At 44.4% G+C, this 13,472-nt stretch overlaps 1 protein-coding gene across 1 annotated transcript in view; it reads right to left on the reverse strand.

The window, feature by feature from the left end:
• CD101 (CD101 molecule) overlaps window positions 1-13,049 on the reverse strand; it is a 36,403-nt gene extending 23,354 nt beyond the window's left edge. The window contains exons 1-3 of the mRNA XM_049618374.1: window positions 12,354-13,049; window positions 3,835-4,215; window positions 1,874-2,290 (exon numbers count right to left, since the gene is read on the reverse strand). Of these exons, the coding sequence (XP_049474331.1) occupies window positions 1,874-2,290; window positions 3,835-4,215; window positions 12,354-12,396 (841 nt within the window). The 5' untranslated portion in view covers window positions 12,397-13,049. The remainder of the gene's footprint in view (window positions 1-1,873; window positions 2,291-3,834; window positions 4,216-12,353) is intronic.
• Window positions 13,050-13,472: the final 423 nt, after the last annotated feature.

Genomic DNA, 13,472 nt, shown 5'->3' on the forward strand with positions numbered 1-13,472 from the left:
TGAGAAGGGCACTCGTTGGGATGAGCACTGGGTGTTGTATGGAAACCAATCTGACAATAAATTTCATTAAAAAAAAAAGGATGTGGAGGCAAGGGAATGTAATATTGGTGGGAATGTAACATTATAGAAACAGTGTGGAGGTGCCTCAAAAATTAAAAACAGACCTATCATATAATCCCAGTGATCCCACTTCTGGGTGTAGTATCCAAAGGAAATGAAGTCAGTATCTCAAAGAGAGATCTGCATTCCCATGTTTATTATGCATGGTAACAAAGATAATGGAGTCAACCTAAGTACCCACTGATGGATGGATGAATGAAGAAAATGTGGTATATATACACACTGAAATATTACGCAGCCCTGAGAGAAAAGGAAGTCCTGTCATTTTCAATACCACGGATCAACCTGGAGGATATTAGGCTAAGTGAAATAAGCCAGACACAGAAGGACAAAGACTGCGGGAACTCGCTTGTATGTGGCATCTAAAACTGCCGAACTCATAAAAGCAGAGAGTAGAATGGTAGTCGCCAGGATCTGGGGGAGGGGATGGAAGAGGGAGATTTTGATCAAAGGGGACAAAGTTTCCATTGTGTGAGATAAGTTTTATAGATCTAATGTATAGCAAGTGACTACAGTTAATAACACCGTGTTGCATACTTGAAATCTGCTGAGAACAGAGATCTTAAGGGTTCGCACCATACACACATGCACACACACCCCCCACCCCCCCACCTCCCCCACACACACTACACACAGAAAGTAACTATGTGAGATAATGGATATGTTAATTAGCCTGACTGTGGTAATGGTTTCAAAATGCATGTCTATCAAAACATCATGTACACCTTGATGGGGGGTGGAAGGGAGGGGAGGGTGGGTGATGGGTATTGAGGAGGGCACCTGCTGGGATGAGCACTGGATGTTGTATGGAAACCAATTTGACAATAAATTTCAAATGAAAAAAAACCATCATGCACACCTTAAATATATACAATTTTTGTCAACATAAATAAAGACTTTTATATAAAAAGTTCTCAGAGAGAAAAAGCACCCATGATGTGCCCTCACAGAACTCACTGAGTATAACTTGGACACTCAAGGCCAAAGACAATTTTTTTAATGAAACAGAATAACACTTTTCCTAAAAAAAAAAAAAAAAAAAAAAGAAGGAACTTCCAATGATCCGCCGTTGGATCACTGCTTTTAGCATGTATATATATAGTTTTCACAAACTCTTCCTATTGGACCATAGCCTATGTAGAGAAACCAGGAATCACAGCTGAGGCTTCCTGCTTGCTTTGATGAAAACACCAATGGATCATGAAGAGGGACACCATCCCAAGTAGGAAATGGTGTCAGGTGGGAGGAAAGCCTGGCCGTGACGAAGAAAGCCTCCACCGTGGAAGCGGGCTACTCTGGGGCCCGGGTATCTGTGGTGCAGGATCACTGGAGAAACACACCAGCTCAACTTCTTACCAGTATTTAGCCTGTTTGAGGCTCAGGTTCCTTGTTTTAAAAATGGGGAGATGACTAGCTGCCCTATAGGGTAAGGACTACATTAGATAAAGTGCAGATAAAGTGCTTACACAGAGCTTGGCAAGAATAACACCGTTTCCATGCATGATTTGTGGAATCTATCTAACCATTCAACAGACCTTATCCCATAGAAACCCTGCTGTGGGCAGACCCCCCCCCAAACCAAATGTCTTTCTTCTTATTGATGCTTCCTAGATGCCCAAAACAAATTTTATTCAAACTTTCTAAATGTGTTTTGTTTTTTTTAGATTCAACCGAAGATTAGAAAAAATAAAAAAAGATGGCCCAAAAATACCCACTACCAACATACTAATGAATTTCCTGAGAAGATCATTACCTGTCGGTTGGATCCTCAGAGTTGTTTGATCCGTCTGCTTTTTCGTGATTAGAGTCCAGGTTTCATCTGGATCTTGAATCCATTCGGTTGCCTCACAGAACAGCTGGCCTTGATCGGAGGGCTGGAGCCTCCCTACGGCCAGCCTGAAGGTAGTGACCCCAAGCTTGTTGAGATGCACATCACCAGCGGCAAACCTCTCGGTAAATGAGGGCCCAGGGATCAACATGAAATCTTTGGAGAGGGAAATAATCTCGGTAGCTTGGCTTCTTTCTCCACCCTGGATCAGGTGCCAGGTGACAGACAGGTGGGTATGCTGAGTTGTCGCTTTGGATGCTTCACACGTAAGTTCTAATGATTCGCCTTCCTTCTTACTGAGAATCTGGGAACTCATGGTGGCAGAGAGGGTATCTGGAATAACTGAAAGCAAAGGAAAGATGACAACTGACTGGCCCAGGAACCCATCAGACAAGCCTCCTTAAACGAAGATGGTGCCCTGACCCACCATCTGTAAAGCACACACTTTGAGTTGTTTTCCACCAGCCATATGCCTTCCCTATTGCCAAGGGGAACATTGGCATCTGTACACATAGCCTATGGAACTTGGCAAAACTAATGGCTCGGTGATGTATTGACCCTGACTTTACATTTTTAGCGTAGGCTGTGACCAATTTAGCTACTTAGACACGGAGTATTTAAGACGGAAAAGCACTGGGAGCTAGGAGACCTACATTCTCATCCTGAGTCTGTCCCTATTTGACGACAGGAACTGGAGCAAGTCGCTTCACTTCCTTACGCCTTACTTAACCTGCTTCTTCGTAAAGTTCTGAAATAATCTCTTTTTTTAATTTTTTTTTAACGTTTTATTTATTTTTGAGACAGAGACAGAGCATGAACGGGGGAGGGGCAGAGAGAGAGGGAGACACAGAATCGGAAGCAGGCTCTAGGCTCTGAGCCATCAGCCCAGAGCCCGACGCGGGGCTCGAACTCACGGACCGTTAGATCATGACCTGAGCTGAAGTTGGCTGCTTAACCGACTGAGCCACCCAGGCGCCCCTGAAATAATCTCTTATAATCTATCACCCAGAGCCAAAATGCAACCCTTACCACAATTTTGATAATCACCCTACTCACCTATCATCGTGTTCTTCCTCAAGGGAAATCACACAGCCTCTGCTTGTGTGAAAGCAACACTTAGATTCAATCAACAAATACTGCTTGAGCAACTACTCAGTCCCAGTCACTGTGCTGGGGGCCGAGGTAGCTGTGCTCACGGAGCTCTGGGTGAGGTAGGGGTCATGTGAGGAGCCAAATATCACATAACCTGGGTGAGTGCTAACAATAGTGATGTGAATAGAGCATAAGGAGGAAACAAAGATATGGGAGCACTGCCTGAGACAGGACAGATTTCACAGAAGAGGGAATACCTAGGCTGGGTCCACAAGCATATGTAGGAGTTGGCTAGACTGAAAGACGGGTGCTAAGATATTCTAGGCAAAGGGGCAACGTGGTCACTGCAAGGACTATGAACCTCTCTCTCTACGTAAATATGCTAGAGGAGAGTAATTGGGGAATCATAATTTCCATGTTGACGACTTATCACTGATCGTGCTAATACCAGCTCTTTTACCAGGTTAATGTTCTCCCTCCAAGAAGAGACATGGCCTGGGGAGAACCCACACAGTTCTGTCTGATCAACCTGCAGCTAGCTATGGACAAGGCCTTCGGAGACTTAGACACTATCTATATCTTCATGGCAAGGTTGACTAGAGAGATGAATTGAGAGTTTTAGAGAATGTGGGATACCGATCTGTGACCAATCTGCAACACATCCAGTGGGCCGCGAGGGCTCTCTTGCCAAAGGGCTTGACACAACGTGAAGGCACGTCACGTTGCAAGGCATCGTGATGGTGGGGGTCTGGCTTGTCGGGGGACCGGCAGGCGCAGGAGGCCAAACAGCTTACCAATGAGTCTAGTCTTTGCACTGTAATTGCCGTAGTATTTTTTATCCGTGTTCGGTGTGTAACACTCATACTCTCCAGAATCCTTCAGCTGGACCTTTGAGATGTGCAACAAGACTGAGTTGCCCCGGACCCTCTCCACGTAGATCCCCCTGCTTCGCACTCGCTGCGCGTACACCGCGTAAGTGAAGGTGGCATCCGCGGTGCTTATGATCTGGATTTCTCGAGTCGGGGCTGTCGGCAGGTAAACGGACCACTGGAAGTGCTGCTCAGAAGGTCCCTGGTAGCCAGTTACATTGCAGCCAATGCTGACAGAGTAGCCTTCAGCCCGAAACAGCGGTCCTTTCTGGACCGTTACTTTTCTCTGGCCAATGCTGAGCTTAGCTTGCAAGGAGGAGGAAGAAAGGGGAATAAAAATAGATTAGTGCTCCGGTCCCCCGTGTGCCACCTTATACAGCTCCCTGTATTATAGTTCTAGTAAATGAGATCACAGGTTATTAGCTATAATCAACTCAAATGTTCAACACCTCCTCCAGGCTGAGGAGCAGTGGAATGCCTTCATGAGTTCATTGGGTTTTTTACAACTTTAACTTCCACAGTAATTCCTAGGCTCTTAAAAAAAAAAAAAAAGTCAGCTTCACCCGTGTTATGACTGGTAACGCTTAGTGCCCAGTGTTATCTGAGGGCACTTATTTGAAAGTAAATACAATGCATGATAATTCGCCTTTTACATTATTTTACGGGAAAATTCAGCAAGTACTTACTTCCTCCAGACTCCAATTCCCGGGTGGCTGTCAGGCTGTCCTCACAGACATTGCTGGAGAGACAAAGTCTAGGGCACCGCCCACGCTGTCCATGGTGCCCAGCTTTCTTTGTCTTGCTACTTGGTTAGAACTATTTGTAGCCCGCGGCCAGGTCTGATGCAGGACTAGCTAAAATTAGCATCTGAAGAGCGAGGCATTTCCTTTCTATACCGGGGAGGGTTTGGGTTTTTTTTTTTTTTTTTTTTTTGTAATTTTTTAAAGAGCCACTCACTGCAGCCTTACTGAAAAGCTTCCTAAAAGATGGCCCATCAAGTCCACCAGGATCTGGGATCAAATTCACTTCAGTTCTCCTCTTACCAGAAGTTTTCAGTTGGGACTACTCAGGAATGCTGCCTGTTGAGACACACATCTCAAGCATTAGGGTGAAAGGACAGAATATGATCAAATGGCAGCATTTTCTTTCTTTTTAAAAAAATTTTTTTAACATTTATTTATTATTAAGAGACAGAGAGACAGAGCATGAGCAGGGGAGGGGCTGAGAGACAGGGAGACACAGAATCTGAAGCAGGCTCCAGGCTCTGAGCTGTCAGCACAGAGCCCGACACGGGTGGGGCTCGAACTCACAAACCGCGAGATCATGACCTGAGCCGAAGTTGGACGCTTAACCGACAGAGCCACCCAAGCGCCCCAAATAGCAGCATTTTCTTTGCACGTTTTCAAACTCCGGCATTTGGCAGAAATTAAAATGTCTGTGTTTATGGAGCATGTGAATACCAAAGGTTAGTTTGTGTTACACAAAGAACAAAGAGCTAATGACAGGTGCCAAAGGGTGAGCTGAATCTTTCACTGGGGGACTGGGGGCTGAAGACGAGAGGAAAGATGGAAAGACGTCAGAAGAGTCCGATGGGCAGCAATTGCTGGGATTGTGGAACGAACAGAATAGAGTTCGTAAGAAGGTAGGGCAGCAGCAGAGTACCCGCTGAATTTTGCAAATCCATGAAAACAGCAGCAAGTCAAGGAGACTAGAGTGGAAGAAAGTGAGAGAAAGGAAAAATGGCCTTACAGAGACCATGAGAAGGCTGAGGATAGGAATTTTGGAACGGACACAATTCTGATAGAAGGGGCCCTACAAAAAACGGGGAGAAACGGCAAGTGGTTATCTGATGTAGTCCACTACAGATCACAGACTGAACGCTTAATGCAAAACTGGGAAACAAGCAAACCTCCAATCCACCACACGCATTTCCCGTAGTAATGAAAATACGCCAATTTATTCATAAATCCCGGTTGATGTCATATATTTATATTATGTTCGAACGGAAGTTAGAACATAAATATAGGAAAAACATAACTTATTACTTACCAAAACATTACTCAACAGAGACCATTTGAGGCATTTTTGGCAACGCCAGCCAGACTTAGGCACATATCTTAAAGAAATGTGTGCCCGTGCATCAGGCTACCTGTGCAAGGACACCCACAGCAGCACTGTTCATTGTGGCCCCAGTCTGGACAGCACCCGTATGTCCATCAACAGCTGAATGACATGACTGTGGTATGTCCATAAAATGGAATATTACACAGAAGTGAAAGTGGATGGATTGTGACTGGTTGTACTGTGGATGACTGTGTTTAATGAACGATGCAGAATACTTGAGAATCCTTTTGACTATATACAGAGTGATTTCAGTCTTTATAAAAATTTAAAAACAGGTAAAACCACACTAGAGTGTTCAATAAATGGAAAAATAACAGATAAAGCCACTTAAAAAGGAAGAAAAGCTGGGAAGTGGTTATCACGGAAGGCAGGACAGTGATGGTGTGTGCAGAGAGGGTTATGATCTGGCTGGGGCATGTGGCAGGGGGGATGGGTGTTTCTAGCAATATTCTAGCTCACGACCTGGATAGTGATCACATGGTTTTTACTTTTTACTTATTTATTACACTGCATGTTTATGTTTTGTTAACTTTCCTTATGTGTTATAGTTCCACAATAAAAATGTTTTTAGAAGGATGGTTTCTGGGGCACCTGGGTGGCTCAGTCGGTTCAGCATCCAACTCTTGATTTTGGCTCAGGTCATGATGTAGGTATTGTGGGATTGAGCTCTGCATCAGGCTCTGTGCAGAGTGTGGAGCCTGCTTGGGATTCTCTTTCTCTCTCTCTCTCTCTCTCTCTCTCTCTCTCCTGCCCTCTGCCCCTCCCCCTTTCATTCTCTCTCTCAAAAAAGACTGCTTTTAGAAGTATGGTTTCTAAGTTACCACTAACCTGTTTCTAACACGGCATGTTACCACAATATTATTTTGGTGGCTAGGCAACACTTTTCAACATTTTCCATGACTTTTCAGTGATGGATACCACATCTGAAATATTTTCTTGCAAAAATTAGCACTCCATTTTCTAGTGCTTTATTTGCCAATCCAATATTTATTCAACAACTTATAGTATTCCTGATACTTCAAGGAACTAAGAAACGAAGATGGGATGGGGATGGTCTTTAACTTTGTGACTGTATAAGTCAAGGAGGGTGGTGGTCATCTCTCTGAGACAGGGGATGATAAAACTGTTCTGAGTTATTTGAAGGAAGGGGGGAAACAGGGAAGGTTTATGGGAGAGAGATGGTATGAGAAGTGGAATTTGGAGAATCAAAAAGATTAGGATAATTTAAGTGGGGAGACTTCATGAGAAAATTGTATGAGTAGGAATTGGAAGACTTGTTTAGGAATTAAGGAGCGATAAACTGGATCAGGGGGAGGGTTACATCAAGATTAATAGAAGGAGGCAAGGTTGATAGGAATTTGGGGCCCAAAGCATGAAGGACTTAACTATCATGTCTGAAAGTTTGAACTTGACTGATTAGGTGCTGGGGAATCCACTGGAAGTGTTGGAAAGGTCTTAGGAAAATTAGCCTGACAGCTGTGTAGTATGATGGGAGTTAGAAATAAACATTAGGGAATTCTGGTAGCCCGGGAAAGAAGTAATGACAGCAATAAGAATGGAAAGAAAGGGACTCATTTCGAAGCCACTGTGGAGATAAAATCTAGAGAGTTTTTCAGTGCCTTGGATGCTTGGAGGTAGAAGGGGTGGATGGAGATGAAAGGCAGGAAGAAATAAAAAATGATGGCAGGTTTTGTGAGGCTGACCGAGGGTGAAATAGTACTGTTAATAGAAATAAGGGTATCAGGAAGAGACTGTTGCGTGTTCAAGGGTGAGGGAGAAGATAATGCGTTTGATATTTGAAAATACAAAATTCGAACACCATTAGGTAAACAGGAAGGATATCCAGCAAGCATTTGGAAATAATATTTAAATATATATATATTTGTACTTTTTAAATTATTATTGTTTTTTTTTAACTTTAGAGAGAGAACATGCAAGTAGGGAAGAGGGGCAGAGGGGGAGAGAGAGACAGAGAGAGAGAGAGAGAGAGAGAGAGAGAGAGAATACTAAGCAGGTTCTATGCTCAGCACAGAGCCTGATTCAGGGCTTGATCCCACGACCCTGGGATCATGACCTGAACAGAAAACAAGAGTCGGAGGCTCAGGGTGCCTTGGTTAAGCATCCGGTCTTGATTTAGGCTTAGGTCATGATCTCACGGTTTTAGGATTGAGCCCTCATCGGGGCTCCGTGCTGACAGTGCAGAGCCTGCTTGGGATTTCTCTTTCCCTCTCTCTCTTACCCCCCCACCTCAAAATAAATAAATAAACTTAAAAAAAAAAGGGTCAGAGGTTCAACTGACCAAGCCACCCAGGAACCCCTATATATTGGTACTTACTCAACTCAAGTCTACTCAACTTGGAAAATATTTGTAATCTAATCCTTTTAAGAACTCTGTGATATCCCCATATTTAGCAATGTGAGACTTGCAAATGGTTGAACCAGACTCCAACCCAGATTTGCAAATGTCAAATCCCCGGCTGTCTCCATTGCTTCTCACTGCTTCTTGTGAATGGCTGCTTGTAACCACCGAGGGTTCTGGGCCACAGGTGCAGATTCGGTCGCTGACAGTGCTGGGAAATGATAGGGAATACAAGGAGGAAGGCTGAAGAGAGGTAACTAGAGGGTCTCTCTAGTTCAGGGACAGGATGAGGAACAGACCTACAGAAGGAAGAGTGAGGGAGATAGGAGAGCAGCCGGGACACAGCAGCTCGGAAACCAAAGGAGGAAAAACTTGACACTAAAGAGCTGTCTGGTTGTTGAGCGCTGCTGGGAGGGTAAGGACCCTAAAGGCAGGGCACAGTCTTTTTAATTTGATGAGGAAGATATCAGTGGAAATTTTTGTAAAAAGAGATTTCAATAGAGCAGAAACAGAGGATTTCAAGGGTAAGAAAGGGTGTAAACTACCCAAGACGTCTTGTGGAGACAGGAAGCAGCATAGGGTGGCAGCTGGAAAGAGTAGCTGAGAGGGGAGGAGCAGGGAGGGCTGGAAGGACATGTTTAAGGACAGAGAAGGTGCAGAGGGGTAAAGATAGATGACGCCAGAGAGGATGATGAATGGAGGAAGGTCCTCGTAGAGGCGTGAGGTCAAGAACATGAGTGGGAAGGGACTGCTTTCTCAGAGAAGTGGAGCAACCGTGTGGAAGTTTCATAGGTATTTTTAATGTGAAAGGAATGGCTGACAGAGGTCAACTCAAATGGCTATGCATTGGGACCATGCGCTGAAGCATCTTGTATAAGGACATTCTCTGTGGGATATGTTGTACACATCTCTCCTCCTCCTCAGGGGTAAACTACTTCAGAGGGCTCTTCTGTTGCTTTCTCTTCCAATCAGAGGGTTAGAAATCTTTGCATGGCAGCTCAAATTCCCATTGCCTAATGGGCACACATCTGGGTGCCGACATACTCCACTGGGGTCACACTTTTGAAACACAGAGAATTCTCAGGTACTGGCTTTGTTCAAAAATATCCCCGGGACTGCCAAATTTATGACTACAATATTACTTAAATGGAAGCTGTTAGGCTGAATCATATAAAATGGCCCATAATTGACCATTTTTGACACACAAAAACAGCAACTTCAAATGATTCCACTTTACACAAAACCTACCTGGAGAACGTCAAGCAAGACAAGCAGTATCTCTTTGTTTACACGTATAAAAACCCTATACACTTGGAGGCTGAGAGAACTTCCAACCAAAAACATTTTTTTTTCTATGCATAAAGTCTCAGTACGATTAAAAAAAAAAAAAATCGGCCCCTCCCCAGCACCCTCCCTCCCACCTTAGTGGTTTTTATATGTAGGGCAGTCAGCGTGAGGGGTGATGGATCAGGCAGGCAAAGCTAAGTCCAAGAGCTCATCTACCCATGACATTCACCTCATCTAGCACCATGTTCTAACAGAACCGATCGGTCTTTACGCTTATTTAAAAAAAATAATTTGGACAAAGTATACATTTGCTAAACAACACAACTGGTCAATTGATCAGGGTTGGATTTCCTTCATGATTTATAATTTTCCCTCCATATGTATAAGGAAGGACAAAGCGTGGGCTTCCAAAGTTCTTTCAAGTTACTTCCTGATTTATGTGTTCTCACATAAAAACTGTGGCTGTACACAAAATGAGTGCTGGATAGTGAGTCAGAATTTAGAAGAAATAAATACAGGGGCGCCTGGGTGGCTCTGTTGGTTAAAGGTCATGATCTCACAGGGAGTTTGAGCCCCGCATGGGGCTCTGTGCTGTCAGCACGGAGCCCACTTTGAGTCCTCTCACTCTCTCTCTGCCTCTTCCCCGCTCTCTCTCTCAAAAATAATAAATATTGGGGCGCCTGGGTGGCTCAGTCGGTTAAGTGTTCGACTTCGGCTCAGGTCATGATCTCGCGGCTCATGAGTTCGAGCCCCGCGTCGGGCTCTGTGCTGACAGCTCAGGGCCTACAGCCTGCTTCAGATTCTGTCTCTGGCTCTCTCTGCCCCTCCTCCACTTGTGCTCTGTCTCTCTGTCTCTAAAATAAACAAACATTAAAAAATTTTCATAAGAAAAATACTAAACATTAAAATAAAAGAAGTAGAAAATATACACCTCATATATATTTATAATTGTTTACATGAGTTAAGGAAAAGCTTCCAGCTTCTCTTTTTTGAACCTGCCTACAACCTGCCTTCACCCAGGGCTTCCAGCCTGCTCACCAGAAAAAAAAAAAAAAAGAAAGAAAGCGTGTGAGAGAGTTTGCAACGTCTGACTTGTTGCACAATGTACACTCCGTTTTCCCCAATACACAGGCCAAACACACAGGCCAAATACACAAAGCACATACACTTAAGAATCATACTCAGGAAAAAAAAAAAAACCCACCAAGATTCATACTCAACAAGTGACCAGGGCACATAGGAAGGTCCCCATCCAACTACCCAGCCATCAAAGCTTGCCAAGCCAGTCTGGTGGGTGCCCATCGCCCAGCAACTAACTGGTTCTTGTAATGAATCCTGCAGACCACCTCTTGCCCATCAGGCCCCGGATCTGAGCCTTGCCTCACAAAATCCAACATCCACTGTACCCCGTTCAGTTCAAGCCAGTGTTCATGAAGCACCCCAATGTGCTGAATGCTGTAGCCTCTCCATGCTTTAGTCACAGCACTTAGTTCCCCTACCATCACTTGAGTCCCCACACTAACACAATCTAGTCTTTACAGCAGGAGTTCCTAGCCTGGGTCCACACACAGGATCACAGGGCCCATAAACTCCAGTGAAAAACAAAAAACTACATCTTTATCTTCACAAGTCTTAATGAGAACTCAGCATTTCCTTTGGTCATGAATGTAGACAGCAAACCATAGATATTTCCATATCATATTACAGTTGTTGAAAATATCTTGAAATATGATTCATACGCATTCCTACTTTGAAGTTTGGTGGTTGACAGACCACCTCTAGATCTCCTTATGGAATCCGCAAAGAAGCAGACACATCACTACGTCACTCTTTAAAGATATTTTGATGATTGCATTTCAGCATGACTGACTTCCCCTATAATCCTATGCATTTCATTTTAGGCATTTAAAAAATGATGCTAAGGTGGGTTCTCTAGGCTTCACCAGATGCTAAAGGAACCCATAGCACAAAACCAGTACCTGCTACTTGCTCTGGAAAGATTTCATTCCCAACCCAGGCCATCAGCTTTTCAGTCTACCCCCAAATGTCCCTTTCCTCCACCCTGTTCTAATATGTTTCGATGCTCCTGGGCCATAGCTAAGGCCCCTCCATATGCCCTTTAGCGGAGCCCAGTGAATCTTCTTGGCCCCTTCTCAGTCCCTCAGGTCAATTCCCCCGCTTCAGTTCGTGGGTGATGTCCAGAACCTTCTTTTAGCTTAACCTAAAACTACTAAGTACCCTAATACCTTTTCCTTCCATCCAGCCACATCCCCAAGGCTCACACATCAGAGAAACCTTCAGGCCACCTGTCAGTCTGGGGAGCTGGGCCCTCACTCTCTCCAGGGATGGGTTAGCCCAGGAAGAAAAGGTAAAGGCAGGACCAGCAAAACTGGCAGAACTGGCCCCACAGACAAATGTAAAAAACAAAACAAAACAAAACAAAACAGTGGGACCAGGTCTGTGGGACTCAACCAAGCACTGCACCTCCCTGGAACTCGAGGATGCTGAGGCAAACCATGAAACCATTATCAGTAAGTCAAAAATTACTGCGTGTGCCAGAGATGTGTGGCACGGTTTTTCCCGTTAAGTACCAAGTTGTCCTGTTCCACCACCCACCAGCCTCCTGTTGACTAGATCCGGTGACAACAGAGACAGGCACAATTATGACACTTACTCAGAAGGAGAAAGAGAGATGCCACGTATAGGATGTGTGCCATTTGGACCAGTACAGACCTCTCCTGGCGGTGTCACTGAAGTTGTTCAGACACCCAGTGACAAAGGCTGTGCTCTCACTACAAAGGTAAAGAGGAAGCAGTGGTGTGGTTTCCAGCCCACTGAGAAAGACAGATGGTTTGCACAGAGCAAAACCGTTTGCATCATGAACTTTTTTGCTAATCACTCAAATCTGGGTGAGAAAAGTTACACTGGGTAAGTAAACGTATACAGATAGAAAGAAGAAAATACAGACCCCATCCTGGCTAACTGCGTATCCTTAAGTAATCACGAGGGAATATAACTGACTAAATAAAAAAAAAACCAAGCTGAAATTTTCTCTTCTTAGCCCTTACCTGTCCTTCCAACTTGGGAGAGGAAGGGACCGAGAAATGCAAGGACCCCCCCGAAAACACGAACCTGGGGAGACATGAGGTGCTGGTAATGTCAGTCTCTGGAACCAGGCTGCCTGGGTTTGCATGCAGATTCTATTTTTAATAGCTCTATGTGCTTGTTAACTTTTCTAACTCATCTACAAAATGGAGATACTAATAGTATGTACCCCATCAGACTGCTGTGTGAATTGAATGAACTAATTCACTTAAAGCACCTAGAACAGTATCTGGTACTTAGTAAATGCTCAGTAAAATCATCTACCATCATGTGACATGTAAGTGAATCTTCATCTGCCCAATATGGGCCTGGCACCAAGGATGGTCAATGAATGCCTAAATATGACAGTTGGCACTGAACCCAGGCCAACTCACCCTAGAAGACAAGATCATCCAAGGACGGGCTCACTGAAGACATTCGTTCCCTAGGTCAAGGCTACATCTAGATACATCAAGAATGAACTGGTCTGCTTCAGGCCACAGTATCAGGCAGATTTCTGCTCGTTCCATCCATCCATCCATCCATCCATCCATTCATCCATCCAACTTGTTTAGTACTTCTGTGTTCTGGGTGCTTTGCTAAGTTCTGCACAAACGAAGATGTTAACAACCCAGCCTTTGTTCTCGGGAAACTTCCACCTACTCAGATAATCACAATGCAATGTTTTCGAGCACAACAGTCAATGCAG

The sequence above is a fragment of the Panthera uncia genome (genome assembly GCF_023721935.1).
Source record: "Panthera uncia isolate 11264 chromosome C1 unlocalized genomic scaffold, Puncia_PCG_1.0 HiC_scaffold_4, whole genome shotgun sequence".
NCBI classification, from domain to species: Eukaryota; Metazoa; Chordata; class Mammalia; order Carnivora; family Felidae; genus Panthera; species Panthera uncia.